The sequence below is a fragment of the Lepidochelys kempii genome, chromosome 2 (genome assembly GCF_965140285.1).
Source record: "Lepidochelys kempii isolate rLepKem1 chromosome 2, rLepKem1.hap1, whole genome shotgun sequence".
NCBI lineage: Eukaryota > Metazoa > Chordata > Testudines > Cheloniidae > Lepidochelys > Lepidochelys kempii.
Genome location: NC_136381.1, coordinates 63,962,314 through 63,985,403, shown reverse-complemented (window position 1 = coordinate 63,985,403; position 23,090 = coordinate 63,962,314). Strand labels below are relative to the sequence as shown.

The window sequence follows — 23,090 nt, the reverse complement described above, 5'->3', positions numbered from 1 at the left end:
GTTTCCAGTGAGTTATTATAAACAGTTATTTTAAAAATACACTATTTTGCCAATGTCTAACTGATCATCCTTCCTTTAGTAATATTTCCATAATGTGTTAGGCCCAAATTTTCAGACATGCCCAGTGTGACAAGGTGGGATATGTCTGAACTGAATTATGACTCCCATTTTGTGTTGACTATCATTTTTGTATTAGACAGGCGATCTCCAGTCTCAGTCTCTGAGACTGAGATCCAGTGTCAGAGGCTCTATGATCAACCACTCAATCACAATAGGGTTGCCAACCCTCCTGGAGCCAAACTGGGAGATCAGCCACTAGCAGTCCAGTGAGGCTCAGGCAGGCTCCCTGCCAGCTCTGGCCCCGCACCACTCCCGGAAGCAGCTGGCATGTCCGGCAGAGGCTCCTGTGGGGGGAAGGGCAGGGGAGCGCCACACGCTGCCATCACCTGCAGGCACCTCCCCCGCAGTTCCCATTGGTCAGGAATGGGAAAGCGCAGCCAATTGGAGCTGTGGGGGTGGTGCCTATAGGTGAGGGCAGCGTGCAGAACCACCTGCTCCCACAGGAGCCACTGCTGGACATGCTGGCCACTTCCAGGAGCAGCGCGAGGCCGGGGCAGGTGCAGGCCTGGCCACCAGTTCCCACAGCTCCCATTGGCCAGGAGCAGCAAACCGCAGCCACTGGGAGCTGCAGGTGGCCATGCAAATGTATACAAATGGTCTGTTGGCTGGCCAGCGGTTTGCCCTGATGGACCACGTGCAGCCCGTGGGCTGCCCAACACTGCTTCAAAGGCTCAAAACCCATAAGACAAATAGAATGCAAAATATTAAAAATTTTAGCAGGCTTGTCTCATGATTTTTGAACACGCAGAGTTGGCCATACTGATTCTCTGATATATTAATAAGTGAAAAATCATAGCCTAAGGCAATATTACAGCTGGGAAATATAAATATACGGTTTGCTAGGCAACATTAACTCATCCACATCAATTTCAATTAAAATACAACACATATTCAATGCTGGTAAGTTAATATTTCCCTGAGAAACTTTAAAGGGCCACTGATGACTTGAACTTGTTACCAGTTTTAAAAAAACCTTTTAAGTAATTACCACAAAACAACCAGGAAAATGGTGAAATTCACTATATACTGAATGAATTCAAATGCACTAAATGAACAAAGTCAGAAAGAGAGGAAAATATGTTTTTCCTAATCTCTTTGTGTTATAGTAACTCCAGGTGTTATCTATAAGACAAGAATGTGATTTTTGATGTTTATGGCATCCCTTTAAGTGTTTCACTTTCTGATATTAGGGTATTTAAATCTGTACTCAATGCTGCATAAGTAAGATTACAGAAAGCTAATAGTCATACTGTGCACTTCTCTGGCATCAAGCTGGATATGTGCATCCAGTTCCTGCTTTGTGAACTTAGAAAGTGCTATAGCTACCAAAACAGCTGCTCCAGTCCAATCCCTACTAAATGCTACAGCCATTTCCTTTACTCCTACTTTACTCAGTTATTACACCACCAAGACGCGACCCTGATCCTGCACTAGGAGTAGTCCCATTGACTTCACCAGGGTTCCCTGGGGCCACGTGAGTCTATCCAGCCCACACAGACCTCTTGGCAGGAGCAGGGCCTAAACCTTAGTTTGGGTGTTGTCTTTATTTATCCTGGAACGCAGCGGCCCCAATTTCTCCCATAAAATGCAGGCGTGTGGTTTCATGAGCTGTCTCTCCCTTTCCCCGCGAGGGATTAGTGTCTGTATTGTCATTACTTCTAGGGAGCCTACACAAGCTATTAGGCACTTGACAGACAGACCAACAGTTCTGACCAGAAGGGCTCACGCTGCAGACTAGCAGGCATTGCCCGGGCGTCTGGTACTCCTCTCCCCACACCGGGGAGCGATCTCACACAGCAACCGGGGCATGCACCTTCCGGCTCCCTGCAGGATCGTCCGAGGGCGGCGGTCGAGCCCGCAGCGCTGAGCCCCTGCAGCCCTGCGGGGTCCGAGGGAAAGGGCCGGCTGCAGCCCCAGGGAGACCAGCTGGCCTCGGGCCCCGCGCCCAGCCCCTCCTTACCTTCCAAGCCAGGGGCAGGTCGAAGTCCCGGGCTCGCAGGAACCTGAGCAGGAAGGAGTCGGTGAGAGCGAGCGGCCAGCGCTGGCTGCGGTCAGCCGCGGCCAGGCGCCGCAGCTCCGCCACGGCGGCTCCCACCAGCGGGGACTGGTCGGGCAGCTCGTTAAGGTTCCCCGGCGGGGCGGGCGGCTTCACCTGAGACATGCGGGCTGTAGAGCCAGGGACCCGCAGCGACGGCTGCTGCGCCATGCAACGGAGGCGAGCGGCGGCCAAATGCCCCCCGCGCCGCACGGGGCGGACACGCCGCTTCCCATCGCGAAAGAGGCAGAGCGAGTCAGGGACGCGGGAGCGCTCACCCCACCCCCGCCAGGTCAAGCTTAACCCCTGCAGGGCCTGCTGACGCCAGGAGGAGGGTTGTCTTGGGGCCGGGGGCTAGTATCTGGACGCCAGTGGCGCATCAGTCCCTGGGCCAACGAGCCCATGCCCAGGGGTCCCCGCCAACTGGGGGAGCCCGGACACACGGGCGCCCCCGCGTCCCGCCTTTCCGGGGCTCCTGCAGAGGAGCGGGAGCTTCCGCGCCCTGAGCCCGCTCCCCGAGCAGGAGCGCCGGGCAGGGCGAAGCGGGACATGCCCCCAATCCAAAATTTCCTTTCCGTGCAAGGTGCGGGCTTCATGCGCCCCTGCAACCCACCGCCAGCCCCAGCTTTGCAAATCATCCTTCAATAAGGAACTGTGGTTTCAACGCACATAAATAACAAGAGACCTCTCAAGTCAAGCGTCACATCCAGCAAAAGTTGGACTGTTCTGGAAAGACTTGAACATGCCACTCTCTGACCCCAAACTTTTTTTTCTTTGCAAAGCACTGTCCTGTCTCCCTACACCCATCTTCCATTTTGCAACTTGAATAATAAGCAACTGGGTTTGTAGACTGCCTACAAAAAGGACAGATGAAGGGATCAGAATGTATAAATATTATACACACCTTTTCCATTTTACAATTATACATATTATTTATATTAAGATACCCAAAAAAAAAACAACCCTTTGTTGTCAAGCTGTTAAGTTTTCTACACAGTTAACACACCTGATGCTATGGGTTCTCAAACTTCATTGCACTGTGACTCCCTTCTGACAACAAAAATTACTACACGACCCCAGGAGGAGGGACCGAAGCCTACCTGAGCCCTGCCACCCCGGGATCAAAAGCCCGAGCTCCACCACCCTGGGCAGGGGGCCCAAAGCCCAAGGGTCTCATCCCTGAGCTGGGGACCTATAACCTGAGCCCCACCACCAAGGGCCCTGGGCAGTGGGGCTTGGGCTTGGGCTTTGGCCCTGGGCCCCAGCCAGTCTAATGACAGCCTTGGAGACCCCATTAAATTGGGGTTATGACCCACTTGGGGGTCCCGACCCACAGTTTGAGAACCCCTGCCAGGTGCAAAATTACAAAAAACAAGGAAATGAAAAGTTAAGTCTTCTAATCTATTCCTTCTCTCACACTCCCTACCACTGTCAAAACTAACAATACAGACCATGCTCTGTAACCTTAACTGTTCCCCCAGAGATGCCAGACTTTTATCACCACTTTTATTGGCCCTTGCGCACCAGAATATTTTATCTGCTATCACCTGCACCAGAGATTTCTGTGCATGACAGCAAGTAAGCTGGAAAACCAAGGTGCATTTGGCTGTTCTATCAAAAAAATTAATTGTATTATTTTAAATACCATTCATTGCCTATGCAGAAAAGGTTTTAGGAGCATTTGCCTTCACCTGCCCCCTCTGTAGCTCTTTTCCATGTAATGTGAATGTAGCATTAATATTAAAAATAATATTTCAAACATTGATTAGTTCAGTAGAGGACGTCAAAGAGCTTGGCCAGAAAAGTAAGTATTTATTAAAGCAAAAATTCTGTCATTACAGATGTAAAGTTGTTGGAATAATCTACAATATTGGAAACCATTTCGTATGTTTCCACAAGCTTGGGAAAGCTCAGAGCTGACATTTCTATGATGGCATTTTTGAATTCTAAAGCAAAGCAAATGGAGATATTTCAGCCACCGAAGAGATGTTCTCCAAATATCACCTAAAGAAAAATGGCCTCAGTCACGCTGCTGATGTATGGGTATGTTGCATGAACTACATTATTTTGAAATTGCTGGATGTGAGATGGTGTCATAGGATAAATGTTAAGTGAAATTATATAGTGAGGTACGTTATGGGACGAAGACCAAAAAGAACACATACCACTAGGTGGATGGAGACACAGAGTATGTTTACACTGCATCTGGGAGTTAGCTTCCCTGCCTAGGTCCACAGTCTTATGCTGGTGGGGTTTGCGTTAGTATGCTAAAAAAAAGCTGTGTAGACACTGCAATTTAGGCCGGAGCTCAAGCTGTCAAATCCATCCCCACCCGAGCTTGAGAGCTCAAGTTCTAGCCTGAGTCGCAATGTCTACACACCTATTTTTAGCATGCTAACCAGATATCATGTAGACATACCCACAGAGACTTGGACTTCTGGACAGAAGCTCCACTCAGACTCCTCACTTGGAAATTTGGGAGGTTGAATTTGAAGGAGAAGAAACTCTGCTGGGCTCTTATAATCTTAGGCTGTCCCTGCTAGAGTAAGAAGTAGGACGGTCACTAGATGTTACTGTTTTGCTTGTGTTATGTTTACTCAGTTAGATAAAAGTTTAGTGTTTGGTCAAACCCAGGAGTCAGAGGCATAGTCAATCGGTGGGTTTTGAAGAGATCCGAAGGGCCTTCAAAATACAGTAACGAAAAGCAGCCAAGAGCACCTGACATTTACAGGCAGGTGTCCTGAGAAGAAAATTAGAGACGTAAAAAGGCTGCACTTGTCAATTGTAGCCACTGACACTGGTGTTGAATAAGGTGTGCTGCCCCGTAAGGGGGAGGTTGTGACAACAGGTATTACAGCAAGCTGAAGGAAAATAGTTGATTGAACTCGTCATAACAAATATTTGCACATTGGTTAAAAAAAACGGAGCAAATGTGATGTGCTTAGCCATCTTTCCTGTTCTTAAATTGTCTAAAGAAGAGAGTTTCTGTAGATCTTCTTTATTCATAATTATTTATCTAATAATGTCTGAGAAAATATTGCAGCTGGATTTGCAACAAATGAATGAAGTGTTGGATTTGGTTGCTTTCTATGGGTTTGTGTGTTTTTACTCAGAAAGACCAGGCAAAGTGGAAGTACAGGTCTGATATTTGGCAGGAAGCCCAGAAAGGTAGGAGTGGTGTATTTTGTCATTTATGTATGTTGAACTCCCCGTTGCTTATTTAAGAACAATTTGAAAAAGGAAAGGGTGGGAGGCTGTAACATATGTGAATGATTGTTCAGAAATAAATCTTTAGGTCAGGCAGTAGCACATCCTAGACTTTTCATAACGGTTTAATGCTTGCATAAATGTGTCACATGGGGTGACATGACTTATTTTGTTATTTATACCAGGTCAGCCTTAGTTGCTGTCACGGTTCCTCCCCCACTCTGAACTCTAGGGTACAGATGTGGGGACCTGCATGAAAAACCTCCTAAGCTTATCTTTACCAGCTTAGGTCAAAACTTCCCCAAGGTACAAAATATTACATCCGTTATCCTTGGACTGGCCGCTACCACCACCAAACTAATACTGGTTACTGGGGAAGAGCTGTTTGGACGCGTCCTTCCCCCCAAAATACTTCCCAAAACCTTGCACCCCACTTCCTGGACAAGGTTTGGTAAAAAGCCTCACCAATTTGCCTAGGTGACTACAGACCCAGACCCTTGGATCTTAAGAACAATGAACAATCCTCCCAACACTTGCACCCCCCCTTTCCTGGGAAATGTTGGATAAAAAGCCTCACCAATTTGCATAGGTGACCACAGACCCAAACCCTTGGATCTGAGAACAATGAAAAAAGCATTCAGTGTTTTACAAGAAGACTTTTAATAAAAAATAGAAGTAAATAGAAATAAAGAAATCCCCCCTGTAAAGTCAGGATGGTAGATATCTTACAGGGTAATTAGATTCAAAAACATAGAGAACCCCTCTAGGCAAAACCTTAAGTTACAAAAAAGATACACAGACAGAAATAGTTATTCTATTCAGCACAATTCTTTTCTCAGCCATTTAAAGAAATCATAATCTAACACATACCTAGCTAGATTACTTACTAAAAGTTCTAAGACTCCATTCCTGTTCTGTCCCTGGCCAAGACGACTACAGACAGACACAGACCCTTTGTTTCTCTCCCTCCTCCCAGCTTTTGAAAGTATCTTGTCTCCTCATTGGTCATTTTGGTCAGGTGCCAGCGAGGTTACCTTTAGCTTCTTAACCCTTTACAGGTGAGAGGAGCTTTCCCCTGGCCAGGAGGGATTTCAAAGGGGTTTACCCTTCCCTTTATATTTATGACACGCCCCCCCAAATCTCAGCTAGGGTGAAACACTGGCTGGGATTTCTTCCTGGAGCTCTAGGAAAACAGAGTTAATAAGACACATGCATCTCTAAATATACTACCAAGTACATAAAGACTAACAATATTTTCCACATCTCAAGGACGATTTTAACCAGTTGATTCTGGGAAACTTTCACGGGAGAGTGCATCAGCCACTTTGTTAGAAGCTCCTGAGATGTGTTGGATGTCGAAATCAAAATCTTGGAGAGCTAAACTCCACCGAAGGAGTTTTTTGTTAGTTTCTTTGACGGTGTGAAGCCACTTTAGTGCAGCATGGTCGGTTTGCAGGTGGAAACGCCGTCCCCAAACATATGGGCGTAGCTTTTCCAGAGCGTAGACAATGGCATAACATTCTTTTTCAGTGACTGACCAGTTGCTTTCCCTCTCAGACAGTTTTTTGCTGAGAAACACTACAGGGTGGAATTCTTGATCAGGTCCTTTCTGCATTAAAACTGCTCCCACACCACGCTCGGATGCATCTGTGGTTACTAGGAACGGTTTGTCAAAGTCTGGGGCCCTTAGTACAGGGTCAGACATGAGTGTCGCTTTAAGCTTGTTAAAGGCCTTCTGACACTTTCCGGTCCACTGAACAGCATTTGGCTGTTTCTTTTTGGTTAGGTCTGTCAGTGGGGCAGCGATTTGGCTGTAGTGCGGTACAAATCATCTGTAATAACCGGCCAAGCCTAAGAAGGATTGAACCTGTTTCTTTGACTTTGGGACAGGCCACTTTTGGATAGCATCCACTTTGGCCTGTAGGGGGCTGATAGTTCCTTGACCCACCTGGTGTCCAAGGTAAGTCACTCTGTTTAGGCCTATTTGACACTTCTTAGCCTTAACAGTTAGTCCTGCCTCCCTTATGCGCTCAAGGACTTTTTGTAGATGTTCCAGGTGGTCTGCCCAGGAATCCGAAAATATGGCCACATCATCAAGGTAGGCGACTGCATATTCTCCTAATCCTGCTAGGAGACCATCTACAAGTCTTTGGAAAGTGGCGGGTGCATTTCGCAGCCCGAAAGGGAGTACATTAAATTCATACAGCCCGAGATGTGTGATGAAGGCTGACCTTTCCTTGGCAGATTCATCTAGCGGTACCTGCCAGTACCCCTTGGTTAAGTCCAAGGTAGAGATGAACTGGGCCCGTCCCAGTTTCTCTAATAGTTCATCAGTGCGTGGCATTGGATAGTTGTCTGGGCGAGTTACAGCATTTAGCTTACGGTAGTCCACGCAAAAACGTATTTCCCCATCTGGTTTGGGAACTAGAACCACTGGAGATGCCCATGCACTTTCAGAGGGGCGGATTACACCCATCTGTAACATATCCTGGATCTCCCGTTCTATAGCAGTTTTAGCTTGCGGAGACACCCGGTAAGGGTGGACCCTAATTGGGTGAGCATTACCTGTGTCAATGGAGTGGTATGCCCGTTCAGTCAGTCCTGGGGTGGCTGAGAACGTTGGCGCGTAGCTAGTGCACAGCTCCTGGATCTGCTGTCGCTGCATACGCCCAAGGGTCATGGAGAGGTTCACCTCTTCCACACCACCAGCACATTTCCCTTCGTAATAGACACCTTCAGGCCACTCAGCGTCGTCTCCTCCCTGGGCTGTAAACTGACAAACCTTTAATTCTCTGGAATAAAAGGGCTTTAGAGAATTAATATGGTACACCTTAGGCTTTCGGTTGGAGGTGGGGAATGCTATGAGATAATTAACAGCTCCCAGGCGCTCCTGGACCACGAATGGCCCTTCCCACGATGCTTCCATTTTATGGGCCTGGAGCGCCTTTAAGACCATGACCTGGTCTCCTACTTTGAAGGAACGCTCTCTGGCATGTTTATCATACCAGGCTTTTTGCTCTTTTTGAGCATCCTGTAAGTTTTCTCTAGCAAGGGCTAAAGAGGTTCGGAGGGTGTTTTGTAGGTTGGTTACAAAGTCCAGAATGTTAGTTCCTGGAGAAGGTGTAAATCCCTCCCATTGCTGCTTCACCAACTGCAATGGCCCCTTAACCTCACGGCCATATACAAGTTCAAATGGGGAAAACCCTAAACTGGGATGTGGTACAGCTCTGTAGGCAAAGAGCAACTGCTGCAATACTAGGTCCCAATCATTGGAGTGCTCATTTACGAATTTACGTATCATGGCCCCCAAAGTTCCATTAAACTTCTTACCATCATCAAACAAATGGCATGGTGGAGGAGTGGCAACCAAGTGATTTACCCCATGAGCTTCCCAAAGGTTTTTCATGGTTCCTGCCAGGAAATTAGTCCCTGCATCTGTGAGGATGTCGGAGGGCCAACCTACCCTGGCAAAAATGTCTGCTAGTGCCTGGCACACACTTTTAGCCCTGGTGTTGCTTAGAGCTACTGCTTCCGGCCATCGGGTGGCAAAATCCATGAAAGTCAGTATGTACTGCTTTCCTCTGGGTGTCTTTTTCGGAAAAGGACCCAGAATATCCACAGCTACTCGCTGAAATGGAACTTCAATGATGGGGAGTGGCTGGAGAGGAGCTTTGACCTGGTCTTGGGGTTTTCCCACTCTTTGGCACACCTCACAAGACTGGACATAGGTAGACACATCCTTGCCCATTCCCTCCCAGTGGAATGACCCCCCCAAACGGTCTTTGGTCCTGTTCACCCCAGCATGGCCACTAGGGTGATCATGGGCTAAGCTCAAGAGCTTGGCCCGGTATTTAGTTGGAACTACCAACTGTCTCTGAGGATGCCAGTCTTCCTGGTGTCCCCCAGAAAGAGTTTCCTTGTATAAAAGTCCTCTTTCTACCACAAACCTGGATCGATTAGAAGAGCTGAGAGGCGGTGGGTTGCTCCGTGCCGCCGTCCATGCTCTCTGGAGGCTTTCATCTGCTTCCTGTTCGGTCTGGAACTGTTCCCTTGATGCTGGAGACATCAGTTCCTCATTGGATTGGGGACATAGGCTTGGTCCCTCTGGAAGCGATATAGGGGATGGAGCTGTTTCTGTTGACTGTGAACCGCTCTCCGCTGGTGCACTATTTTGGGATTCAGGCTCCGGCTGAGCCTCTTGTGTAGGGTTATCGGCTGCTGCCAGTTCAGGTTCGGTGGGGCCCTCTGGTGTTGAGGTTGCAAGTACTGGATTCAGTGCTGGCACGGGGTCTGGTGTTGGTTGTTCGGCTGGTTCCGGTTCTGGGACTGGTTCCGTCTGGGTCTCTGGGACTGGATCCACTACTGCTGTTGCAGACATTGGCCTGGGGTCCGGGTCCATCACCTCTGACCGGGCCCTGATAGAAGTTTCCGGAACAGAGCTAGGCCTCATGGCTTGTTTAGCCTGGCTGCGGGTGACCATTCCCACCCTCTTGGCCTGCTTCACATGATTGGCCAAGTCTTCCCCCAACAGCATGGGGATGGGATAATCATCATAGACTGCAAAAGTCCACATTCCTGACCAGCCCTTGTACTGGACAGGCAACTTGGCTGTAGGCAAATTGAAAGAGTTGGACTTGAAGGGTTGAATCGTCACTTGGATCTCTGGGTTGATTAAATTGGGGTCCACTAAGGAAGCATGGATAGCTGACACTTGTGCTCCGGTGTCCCTCCACGCGGTGACCTTCTTCCCGCCCACACTCACAGTTTCCCTCCGCTCCAAGGGTATCTGGGAGGTATCTGGGCCTGTGGACCTCTGGTGTGATTCCAGTGCAATGAACTGTAATCTGTTGGGGTTCTTGGGGCAGTTGGCCTTTACATGCCCCAGCTCGTTACATTTAAAACATCGTCCAGCTGACGGGTCACCGGGGCGAGGTGGGTTGCTGGAGAACGGGGTGGTGGGACGATAAGGGGTCTGGAGGGTTCTTTGGGAGGTAGGTGGGGCTTTGGGCGGCCCCCGGTAATAGGGTGTGGTCTGGGGTGGTCCCTTCTGGTCTCCGCTCCAACTGCGACCAGTTTTCTTCTTCTCTGCCACCTCCACCCATCTGGCTCCAATCTCTCCTGCCTCGATTACAGTTTTGGGTTTCCCATCTAGGATGTATCTTTCTATTTCCTCAGGAACACCCTCTAAGAATTGTTCCATTTGCATTAGGAAGGGCAAATTTTCTGGAGATTCAACACTTGCTCCTGATATCCAGGCATCCCAATGTTTCACAATGTGGTAGGCATGTCGGGTAAATGACATGTCTGGTTTCCACCTTAGGGCTCGGAACCTCCGACGAGACTGCTCGGGTGTTATCCCCATTCTGACTCTCGCCTTGGATTTAAACAGTTCATACTTGTTCATGAACTTTAGGCATTTCAGCTGCCACCTCAGCTAAGGGTCCACTGAGCTGCGGCCTCAGCTCTACCATGTATTGGTCAGTAGAGATGTTGTACCCAAGGCAGGCCCTTTCGAAGTTTTCTAAGAAGGCCTCAGTATCATCACCTGCCTTGTAGGTGGGGAACTTTCTGGGATGGGAAGTGGTACCTGGAGAAGGATTGCTAGGGTTTGTTGGTATATTCTGCTGGGCCTTTATCCTCTCCATCTCCTCCACATGCTTCCTTGCCTCCATTTCCCTCTTGTGGGCAGCCTCCTGTACCTCCTTCTCCAGCCGCATGAGTTCTATCTGTCTTTCATGTTCCCTTTGTTTTTCCTCAGCCTGAAATTTGGCTAATTCCAGCTGTAGTCGAGCAGAGGACTTGGCCATCTAACCTCTCTGTTTTTTACTAACTTTACACCCGAGGTTTAGAAATAAACAAACAAAACTTGGCTGTAAAATTTTGCTGTGCTGGAATAGAATACCTATTCTCTGATAGTGATTGTCAGCCTACAGAAAAAGACAATTCCCTTGTCTCTGCTCTGGGCCCAAATTAAAGCAAAAAACCTCCAACTACTTGGAAACCTGCTTACCCAGCCCAAAGAAAAAAAAATTTCTTTTCAAACCTGTGCTCCTTGTAAAACAAAAAAAAAATCAAAATCCAAAAAAAGAAACCCTGCCACTTTTGTCTCCAGGCAAATGGGTAGAGCACACACCCCCTATTTACTTTTAGGAAGAAAAGAAAAAAAAAACCTCTGGGTTGGAAGACTGTGAATTTCCCTGCAGGAGTTAAGTACCCTGCCTCCAGGCAAAGAAAACCTGCAATTCACAAGATAATCCCCTTTTGTCTCTGCTTGGCCACAAAGCAGAGAGAAACCAAGCTGCTTTCAGTTTCAAAGCTGCTTTCTGGACTTCCTAAAAATTCCTTTTTAAAATCTGTATTTCTAGTTCAAAAAATCTCAACTGGATCTCAAAATGATTTCAGGTTAATCCCACCACTGTGCCACCATGTCACGGTTCCTCCCCCACTCTGAACTCTAGGGTACAGATGTGGGGACCTGCATGAAAACCCTCCTAAGCTTATCTTTACCAGCTTAGGTCAAAACTTCCCCAAGGTACAAAATATTACATCCGTTATCCTTGGACTGGCCGCTACCACCACCAAACTAATACTGGTTACTGGGGAAGAGCTGTTTGGACGCGTCCTTCCCCCCAAAATACTTCCCAAAACCTTGCACCCCACTTCCTGGACAAGGTTTGGTAAAAAGCCTCACCAATTTGCCTAGGTGACTACAGACCCAGACCCTTGGATCTTAAGAACAATGAACAATCCTCCCAACACTTGCACCCCCCCTTTCCTGGGAAATGTTGGATAAAAAGCCTCACCAATTTGCATAGGTGACCACAGACCCAAACCCTTGGATCTGAGAACAATGAAAAAAGCATTCAGTGTTTTACAAGAAGACTTTTAATAAAAAATAGAAGTAAATAGAAATAAAGAAATCCCCCCTGTAAAATCAGGATGGTAGATATCTTACAGGGTAATTAGATTCAAAAACATAGAGAACCCCTCTAGGCAAAACCTTAAGTTACAAAAAAGATACACAGACAGAAATAGTTATTCTATTCAGCACAATTCTTTTCTCAGCCATTTAAAGAAATCATAATCTAACACATACCTAGCTAGATTACTTACTACAAGTTCTAAGACTCCATTCCTGTTCTGTCCCTGGCCAAGACGACTACAGACAGACCCAGACCCTTTGTTTCTCTCCCTCCTCCCAGCTTTTGAAAGTATCTTGTCTCCTCATTGGTCATTTTGGTCAGGTGCCAGCGAGGTTACCTTTAGCTTCTTAACCCTTTACAGGTGAGAGGAGCTTTCCCCTGGCCAGGAGGGATTTCAAAGGGGTTTACCCTTCCCTTTATATTTATGACAGTTGCTTATTCATGAACCATTCCCAAAACATAAGTGGGGAGGAGATGGAAGAAACTAAGCTTTGGATCGGGGAGTGGCATATCCAGGTCTCTTCACCACAGTCTAAATTTGGCAGGGATGTGTCGCTTGGGGTGACTGAAAAGTTTCTTGTCATTTATGTGGGTTGAAACCACAGTTCCTTATTGAAGATCACTTGCAAAATGTGGGGAGAGTGGTGGGGCACATTGGGGTTGTGTGACACATTTTGCACAGAAATGAATCTACAGGTCAGGGTGTGACATGCTCTCTGGAGTCTTCAGAATGGTTCAATAGTTGCACAGATGTTTCATTTTAGATGTGATCCAAAAGGTATTTTTGTCATTTACGCATCATCAAATATATTACTTTTTCAAATTAAGAGACAATTCCATCATGTGAGACTGGGGTCTTGCTTGCATCTCAGAAAAGTGTATCCTTAAAAGCATGACTATATAGTGTTTTAAAGCTCAATCTAGGGTTTGGTTTGAGATTTCTAAAAATTAAATGTACACCAATTAATTATTTTTATTATTATTTTGGCCTTTGAATAAGAAACCAACAAATAAGGATCCTAGCCTCATGGGATCCTGGACTTATTGAAGTCAATTGAAGGGATTTCAGTCTCTTGCGTTTGCACAGTACCTAGTGCAGTTGCATCCTAATCAGAACTATTAAGCATTGCTTCAATACAAATCACAAATAGAAACCAGAATAATGAGGTACAGGGCAGGTTAGCAAGCAGAAGAGGTGAAAATTAGAGGTATATCCAAAGGAAAGCCTTTAAATCAAGAAAGTGAGAAGAGCAGAAAACTCCATGAAGTCCAATGGGGACTTCTCCATGTTACATGGGAAGTACTGGCTGCTGGGCATGGTATAAAACCCAAGATAGAGTTAGCAGGTGTTAATTGAGCCTCAGACACTTATGTACATGCTGAATGTTAAGCACACATATGTCTACAGGATCAGGCTTAAGAGTTTAATTTTCAAAGGTGCTGAGCACCCACAACTTCAGCTGCAGTCAGTGGGAGTGGCAGGTGTTCAGGGTCTCTGAAAATCAACACTAACTGCCTTACCTAACCTGCCACAGTGGCTCACTGCTAGAGCCAGCAAAGAATGTTTGACTCATAGGTCCTGGAGTTTTGCCCAGCAGCTTACATTTGACTCAAATCAATGCAGTTGTTGAGATAGGAGAGCAAGGGGGAATATTATGAGGGGAGGGGTGATGCAGAGAGTCTTTTTGTATGGCTTGCTTTTGAGGGGGGCGTTCATCTTTCAAGAAGACATTTATGTTGTTGGCTTGTTTTTGTTATTGATCACAGCACTAAAAAGGTGCTGAACTTTCAAACCTCCTGCTTCAAATGTAGCATGTTCCCAAAGATGGATAAATTGCTTGGAAAAACATTTTACCAATTTACCTACGAAAGGTATAAAGCTAAGTGCTGGTAAAATGGTACATCTCACTGAAGGTTTTTCCATTATTACTGGAGCCCTTTGTCAATAAGCAGCTGGGTTTGCTCCAGAGAGTTATCACGGTTAAGCTTCAGTGTAGCAATGAGCTCAGTATAAGAAGACTTCTGCACCCACACAGAGCCTCTACTGAAGTGAAGAACTTACTGTCAAATCATGGGGGTTCCTATAGGGTGCAGTATCTTCCCATGCAGAGCTCTTTGCAGGATCACAGCCTTACTCATGAAAAAAAAATACATTGTCTATCATCAGATCCTATAAGCTAAGCAAGATTGAGTTGAGAGTTAGTTCTGGTATTGCCAAGAAATATTGAGTGCTGCAGGAAGAAAATGTAAATAGGTGTAATTCTTCCCCTGAATCAGCACCATACTAATGCTTCAGTATGGTGTTTGGGTGTTGTGCTGCTGGAGGTGCCATCTTTCAGCTGACACCTAAACCTCAAGTTCAAGTAATCTCTGGTCATTAAAGGGCAGGGGTCAGTGCAAGCCTCTTCCAAGATGTGAGGAGGGCTAGGCGTAAAATCCTGCCACAGAGCCCAGCTCCTCTCTGTGGCCCCATGCCTTGCTCCTCAGGTGAGTACTGGCTTTACCTCCTCCTCTCCTCCTCCCACAAGGCACTGCCCCATGACCAGGTCAGATGCCAGAAGCTGGAGCCAGGCAGTGCAGGGTGGCTGCTATGCTGGCAGTGACTGGTGCCATGATGCAGGCAGCTGTAGTGCTCCTCCATCTCCTGCTATTGCCTCAGGCTGTGTCTGCTCCTCAGCTCCACACTGCCCTTCGACTGTTCCCAGCTGGTAATGGCTGCCTGAGTGTGGGACCCAGCTCTGGGGCTGACAGAACGCTAGGGAAGCTGCGACCGTGGGAGCTGGGGCCCAGGAGCCCGGGCTGGAACAGGTGAATCTAGGCCGCTGTGGGGAGCCCTGGACTCTCCACCTGCCCTGGACGGCATGCCCCAGTAGGTGGGCACATGGGCCAAGGGCTTCTCTTGGGGCCCCCCACCCAGGCTTACTCCAGCACTGCTACTGGAAGGGGCACTGCCTTCAGAGCTGGGCACCCGGCCAGCAGCCACTGCTCTCTCCACTCTGCCTTCACATTTCCAAGTGTTCTACTTCCTGTGTCACTCCACCAGTGGTAGACTGGTCACTGGCACTTTTTAACAACCATACAGTGGTGCTGGAACAATTTTTATAGGGGGGCACTGAAGGTGGAAACCATATGTTTGGGTTATTATTACTACTTCCAGCCAGGGAATACGGCAGCACCCCTAGTTCCAGCACCTATGCGACCATATCATCTAACCTTGCTGTGTTCCTTCACCCACAGGCCATTGGCTTTAAAACTTCAACAAATTTTACTATTGCACTGGGCCTTGAAGCTTAACATACTTTCTGGAGGAGAAAATGAATGACTCAACAGATTGGTAAAAGACTCTTAAAAATCTTTCACTATGTGATATAGTGAAGTGAGGTCAACTGCAGGCAGGGCATAGTGTTGACCTTATCTAGCTACATTGTGGTAAAAACGACAGAACCTTTTTCCCTCAGGATTTTATAGTGAGATAGCTAATGCACATTAATTATCTCTATGTGAGAGGCTGGACAAGGTCTTTTTTGACAAAGAGTAAAGTCACCCAAAAATGCAGTTCTGGGGGGATCATAACTATTTGCAAATTCAGATCAAATTTAGCAGAGAGTTTCAGCCCAATCAAAAATGCGGAAAACTTTTTCAAAAAAGTTGAAATGTTTTATTTTGATATTGTTAAAACAAACCATTTTGTTTCAAAATCTGGTTTTTAAAATATCCATTTGAATCAACTTGGTTGGTTATTTATTTATTTTTCCGCTTAAGCCAGAAAAATCAAAAAGCTGGGTTTTGGTGTGAAATGAATGACTTCTTTTTTTTTTTTTGGTTCAGCTATCAAAACTGGGGAAAAAAACGTTATTTGCTCAGCTGTGCAAAAAGCACACCTCCCTCCCCACCCACCCCCAGTGAAGAAATAATCTAAGTCTCTGATTTAAAATCTAGTCTAGATCAGTTGTTGTGGCCTTTATGTAAAATGAATTGGTGGTTTCAGTCCAGGTCCTAGTGGATGGGTGAACCTATTACAGAAACCATTACTTGGCAGTCTCAGTGAAGGACTGAATCAGAAGAGAAACTAATGCCCTGACCATACCGTTTATTGCAAGAAGGTGCAGCAATCCAGCCACATCTAGTCTTATTTCTCAGTTCTAGAGGCTGTCCTTCCAGTTGAGGGCTGAGATAAGCTGGTGAGGCAATGTGGGGAAACTTGCACAGCTGCTATCTGTTCTGTAAAAGACATCAGGCTCCAATTTCATATGAGCCCAGCCATAGGTGCCAACTCCGTGGGTGCTCCAGGGCTGAAAAATATTAGTGGGTGCAGCCACCTCCCCTCCACCCCCCGTGCCTCCTGGTGGCCCTGCCGGTCAACTCCTCCTCCTCCCCACACAGGGCCTCCTGCCTGCCACAATCAGCAGTTTTGCAGCAGGCACTAGGAGGGAGGAGGAGGCGCTTAGATGGGGCATGCTCAGGGGAGGGAGCGAAACTGTGTGAAAACAGGTGGGGTGGGGCTGGGGGTTTGGGAGAAGGGGCGGGGCTTGGGGCAGGGCTGGGGTTTGAGCCGCCGAGGTCCGGAAGAAGCTGGCGCCTCATTTGTACCTTTCAGACAAAACAAATTCCTTTGGTGGCTATCCTGCAGTCAGTTCCTTTGTTTAGTTTTTATCTAATTAATATGATAGGGTTTTCATTCAAGAGCTATGTTTTCCAGAAAACATGGGTAGTGATGAAAAGTAAGAAAGACTAAGCACGAACCTCTCAGCAAGTTTCTCATTATCCTTTGCATCTGTGCATATACAACTCATGTTTATGACTGTGTGCTCAATATGGCTCTCTTTAATGTACACCCCAGGACCCATGCTCAGAACTCTCTGCTGCTTTTGCAGTTTGTCAAGATTTTCACTGTGCAAGCCCGCAAACAATAAAGATGCTAACTCAGGTTTTCTGGGGCTGACAGCAACTGAAAAACCAAGAGCAAAATAAACAAGCAGAATCAGGTGGGTGAATTTGTGTATTTATGGACATTCATTTGCTTTGAGTTTAATTATGTAACCCTTACCTTTGGTATTATTGCTTCTGCTGCTGTGGTGCAAGACTTGCAGTTGCAAATTCCAATAGTGTTTGATTTTAAAGTCAACAGCTGATACAGCATGTAATTTCTGTGGGGCTCAAGGCATGGTTTTTCACTGCTTTGCCCCTGATTTGGTAGCATTTTACACCCATCCCATTCAGTTATAAATAAAGACAGAAAGTGGAAGGCAATGGAGAATCAGGCCCTAACAAAGTATGGATTAACCAGGTTTGCAATGTGCAATGTTTCCTGTCCTTTTCAGCAAACACTAATTGTTTATCCATCTTTACAAGTAGATCACATGGTTGTAAACTAATGCAACATATTAATTTGTTCCTGTTTGCTATGTGGAAAATAGTCTACAGGAGAATAAAAGGCAAGATCCCTGTTGTACCCATCTCCACCTCCCAATTTGCATACGTTTGATGGAGGAGATTGCATTATATTTCCTCATGTTATGTTCTGCAAGATAAAAACAACTTCCGTTTAGTGTGTTGAACAACCACTGTTGAACCTCGATAGGCCACTGGTACAGCTAGTCTAAATCCAACACAACTATAAGTATGCATGTTGTGATGTGTTTTTGGAAGAGCAAACTTCAGACAACCTAGTTATGTCCCTCAAAAGCATTGTATGTTTCATATGTATCTGTGAGGGCATGCAGGTTACCCCAGTGCACCCCCTTTTTAGTAACTAGTACCCCAGGTGAGCCCAGCCTCCCTTCACCCTACTTATAAACAAGTCCAGGCAGATCCTTTTAATCAAAGAGCACCCCTTTTCCAAGGGTCTCATTTATTAACAAGAGCCATAAACATAAATTTGAGTTTACTCAGCGACACCCAGGGACATTCTTCAACTCTGGCTTCATCCAACATGCAGTCTCTAGCTCCTTCCTTCCAGAGACTCTTCTTTCCTGTGCCTATAAAGAGGCTCTATTTCTGGAACCCTTCTCAGTTCCTTCTCTGGGTTATATCTTTCAGTCCTTCCTTAGGCAGCAATCACCAGCTGTCCTGTCTGGAATTGGGATGTAGTTAGTTAGTCCCCTCACTGTCTCCTTAAACAGGAGTCTCTTCAGCTCTCTTCTCTGATACTGTTTGTCAGATTTTATGATTGTCCTTAAGGAGCCATCACCTCTCCTCTCTGGAGCTGAGTTGTGTTTTAGCCAGCAGTAAGAGCTTTGCCAACTTCTCCTTCAGCTGGCCCGCTTTTCCTTTATCAGACTTCAGGCTGCCTAGCAGGTTAGCCTTTCCCTGCTGGTGTCTACTCTGCTCTAAGAGAGGAGGCAGCCTTTATGCTAGTCCCCTTTTTCCAGTTCATCCCTAATTGGTTGGATGCGAGGGGACCCTTTCACTGCCCTCTCTGCCAGGCTCCTGGCAGAAAGAAACCATGACAGAATTTCCTCCCAAACCCATTCCGGAACCACTTCCTCTCTCCCAGGTCCTTATCTATATAAAATCAGACCTTTCAACCTCTTGAAGAGTCATCCCACATGCCAGGATGGGTTGACCATTAGGCACCACTACCCTTAAGGGACAGACTACCCCATTACAATATTAGAATAAATAAACACTGAATTACTGCACTCGGACATAATTTTGCAATGATAGGACCTAATCCTATTCCCACTGAAATCAGTGAGAATAGGAATAGGCCTATTGTTTGGAAAAGCAGTGCTTTCATTATCATCAGCTTGTTTTTATTTCTCAACCTGAGGGTCATGGCCACTTTGTTCTTATCATATTGTTACATGGGAGGGGGCCTGAGCTAGAACCGAGCTACGAGGAAAGGGAATTCGGGGGGCTCCTGAAGTGGAAAAACTTGAGAACCTGCCCTAACGATATCACTATTTATACAATCAAATCAACATTGCTGCTGGTCAGCTGACTGGTTCCAGCAAAAGATTATAGGGTTCATGTTTAAGTGCCCCATCCCCAGCTCAAATTAATTTTACATATGTTTGTATTTTCAGCCAATGATCAATGAATACTATTGATTGCCAATGCTTTGGAAAACAAACATAGTGCGTGATGGGATCAATGATATTTTAAGCAATAGGATCGATTCATCTTGTGATCCAGATGATCCACAGTAAAAATAATAAAATTTAAATGTCAGATAAAATATTTACATGGCAAATGATGGGTTGGGAAGATTAGATCAGACATTTTCAGAGAACTGTATATGAGTATAGTATCAAGTGAACTTTGTTCACATGAGGCCTGATGCTGTGAAGTTCTGAGCACCTTCAACTCCCACTGAAGTCACTGGGGTTTGAGAGCTCTAAACATAGAGCAATGCTGTATGGGGGATAGTGAGGTCCACAGGCCTAGTCATGAAATTCCCATTTGTCTACCTCTGATTCTGCATTGATGTGACCTTGGGAAAGTCACATAGATACTGAAGTCTGTATGTTAAAACTGCACACCCAAAGGTAACTGCATATGCATTTTGTTTCCATATCAGAAAATATGGTTCCTCTATTCTTCTAGCTGCACATCCATAAAATTGGTATAGCAACATGTGCTGTAGAAAAGGGCTTGTCTGGTTTACTTCAATTTTTTATTTGTAGTATTCTCATGCTTCAAATGAGTCATGGTGAACGTCCACAGCAGCCAAGTAGAGACAGTATTAGTGGGGGAGAATTCAGTGAGTCAGATTGTAAACGATTTATTGAAAAACACAACCTGATCCTTCTTCATCAGTCAGGGGATACTTTAAAGACTGTCTTAGAGTAAATACCAATTAATGACAAGGAGAGTGATGTGCAATGTGGGATGTTCTCAGTGAGACACATGAGCTTGCTTGCTCATTTCCTTGCCTCCTTATCCTAGGAACACAGAACACCGTGGTCCAGATCCTCAGCTGTAGCCAAGAAGAGCATAGGGCCAATAGTTTGTTAATGAATATAACATAGGTGTAATACTTGGAGGCTGATCCTGCAAACTCATATTATTCCCACTGGTGTCCTATTGACTTCCTAGGAGTTTCATGCAGTACTTAGTCCTCGTATGTAGATCTGGTTCACACACTAAAGCTCTTTGTTTTTATTTTATACCATTTGTGACTTTTCAAGTATTCCTTTTACAACACTTGGAGCTGAGGCAATTTTTTTTGAACAAATGTATTTTTAAGGGTTATTTTACCCTGTGAAATAACCTGAAAAATAAAACTTGTGTTAAATGATTCAGTGAATGAATGTTTTATTTGTAGTAAAAGAGAGGTGTAAAACATGCCTGAGTGTTTATACTGTATAATTAAAGTTCCCAGTGTACTAAGCAAACACACGACAAGGTTCAACACCAAGAAGAGGCTCCATATTTCTTTCCCACAGAACAGGTTTATTTTTTCTACATTTTATTTCCCTAGGTTCAGCTTTAGAATTTATGGTGTCCCCAAGTAGCACTAAATTTTAGTCTCTATGTTGGGGTGAGAGTTTTCAACAGGGATTTTCAGTGACAGAGTGGACCCTTAGGAATTCATTTCAAAGAAAAGATGCAGTGGGATGCATTATTAAGAGGAAAGTATATAGAGCCAGAGGACAGAACTTTGCTTCTGAAATGCATCATATAATTACATTTCAGGGGAATCCAGAGCCTTCTATTACTGAAAAGCCTACATAAAGTGACATCATACATTTTCTTGGCTAGGGCCAGGTAGGAGCTCAAATTGTATATTTGATGGGATTTAGGTGAGCAAGATCACAAGAGTAAAATATCAGCACACATTGGGGGGGAGCAGCCACAGGTGCACAATCCTGACCGGAGCCATGGGGAGTGGGGTGCCCAGCCCTAGGAAGCTGCGATGGGGGCATATGGCCCCTGCTGCAGCCCCTGTCACAAGCCACGGGGCAGGGGCTCATGGCCACGGCAGAAGCCACGGGACAGGGGCACAAGACCCTGGCTCCAGCCCCTGGCAGAAGCCACAGGGCAGGGGGGCATGATCCCAGTTCCACTCCTGCCTGCGCTGCTCACTCAGCCCAGCTGACAGTCACCTTACCTCCCAGCAGTGCAAGTGATTGCGGCCAGGGAAGGAATCAGGGCGTGGGGGAGTGAGTGTCTGGGAGGTCTGGGCGGGGGTGGGTGCTGGCAGGGGGGGAGGTTTGTGTATTTTGGGGTGCTAGGCTGTGGGGGGTCACTGGGCAGTGGGGAAGATCTGTGTGTGTCAGGGCGTTGGGCAGTTGGGGTCTGTATGGGGCACTGTGTAGTTGTGGTGGGGCTGTGGGGAAGAGCAATGGGTAGTGGGGGAGGGGAAAATCTGTGTGTGTTGGGAAACTAGGGAGTGGGGGGTTCTGTGGGGAGCAGTTGTGGTGGGGCTGTGGGTGGGGAGGTGCTGGGCAGGGGTGGTGGTGTGCAGGACGCTGTTCATTTTTGGTAGGGGGTTTAACCGTGTCCCTGTGGGTTACAACGGAGAATACCAAATTCAGGACAAACTGCTGAAAAACAGGGCAGACACACCCCAAAACTTGTGGTTATTCTCCCATGAGATATACCAAACCAGCAACAAAAGTAAACTTCTGTCTCACCACACTGGATAACAAGAAGTCATAAAAGCAGTTTCCTTGGGTATTCCAGTGCTTGTGTCATCCCAAAAACACTAGATTTAAAGATGAGTGGTTCTTTAAAATCAATTTCATCAAACAAAAAAGGTTCTTCTGATCCCAAAGGATCAGCCACAGACCCAGGTCAATATACAACTCAGATCTTACCCAATAACCACGCTGTTGCCAATCCTTTAGTATCTAAAGTCTAAAGGTTTATTTACAAAAAGAAAGAGAGAAAGGTGAGAGTTAAAATAGGTTAAAGGAATCAAATACATACAGTAACTGCAAAGTTTTTGGTTCAGGCTTGTAGCAGTGATGGAATAAACTGCTGGCTTAAGTCAAGTCTCTGTGTAGTAGTAGGATTTTATGTTTGTATTTTGTATAATTTAAAATGAAGAATAAATGAGATAATAATGTAGCATGTATTGCTGTATGATTTGATCATATTCTGCCAGCCACCCTTTTTGAATGGCAAAAAGGAATGGCCTAATAGGCCATTTGGTAAAAATGCATCAACCAGAATCTGTGTCTGTGCTAATTTCAACGGCAGTGACAGACCTTAAAGGGTCACCAATTTAGCATTTTATAATAAGTAAAAGAACGCAATGATTGTTTTTCTTTTGCATTGCAATTTGATGTTCCTGTTCAAAACGTTCTGTGTAAATTAATTTTGTTTTGTGTGTGAAGGAGGAATGTATGTGTTAAGAGATAAGTGTAAAGGTCATCACTGAGCCAGACGTACGAGGGAGGAACCAGAAACAGACGCAAGGGCGCCAGGAGGCTGCAACACGCCCCTATTGAAATGTCAGAGGAGAGCAAATTAACGACTCTAAAAATGAGACAGGCACCTATCAATGAGGACAAAATAGCTGTAATAAAAAATAAGGACAATTTAAAAAAACAAGCACTTGTCAAACAACAATTTATTACAGCATGATGGTGCAAAACTTATTGGTCCCAATGAAGAAAAATCACTATATAAACAGTGTGCCTTGCCATGAATCTTTGGGTTCATCCTGCCAAGACTTCCCCAGAACATCGTGTTGTGACTGACGGAACCCGGCTCCTCCCTACCAGTGATCAGCTAGCTGGCCACTAGGTTAATCCAAACTCTGGACTGGTAACTATAACATCGACTGGTGGACTGTGTGTGTTGGGGGGAGGTTAATTGAATGCATATGCTAATTGTTGTATCTTCAATAAATG

The 23,090-nt window shown here is 45.9% G+C and overlaps 1 protein-coding gene and 1 long non-coding RNA gene across 3 annotated transcripts in view; one reads left to right on the top strand and one right to left on the bottom strand.

Annotated features, from left to right (window-relative positions):
- Positions 1-2,551, bottom strand: part of TTPA (alpha tocopherol transfer protein) — a 22,088-nt gene extending 19,537 nt beyond the window's left edge. Inside the window, exon 1 of one of the 2 annotated variants that reach the window (XM_073331030.2) lies at positions 2,081-2,551. In XM_073331030.2, coding sequence (XP_073187131.1) covers positions 2,081-2,326 — 246 coding nt within the window. In that variant the 5' untranslated portion in view covers positions 2,327-2,551. The remainder of the gene's footprint in view (positions 1-2,080) is intronic. The other variant, XM_073331029.2, reaches the window with a different exon arrangement.
- On the top strand, positions 1,924-23,090 carry LOC140906669 (uncharacterized). Its single transcript, XR_012157198.1, has 4 exons — positions 1,924-2,447; positions 3,997-4,198; positions 17,126-17,270; positions 22,572-23,090. It is a non-coding gene; the product is annotated as an uncharacterized LOC140906669 (long non-coding RNA).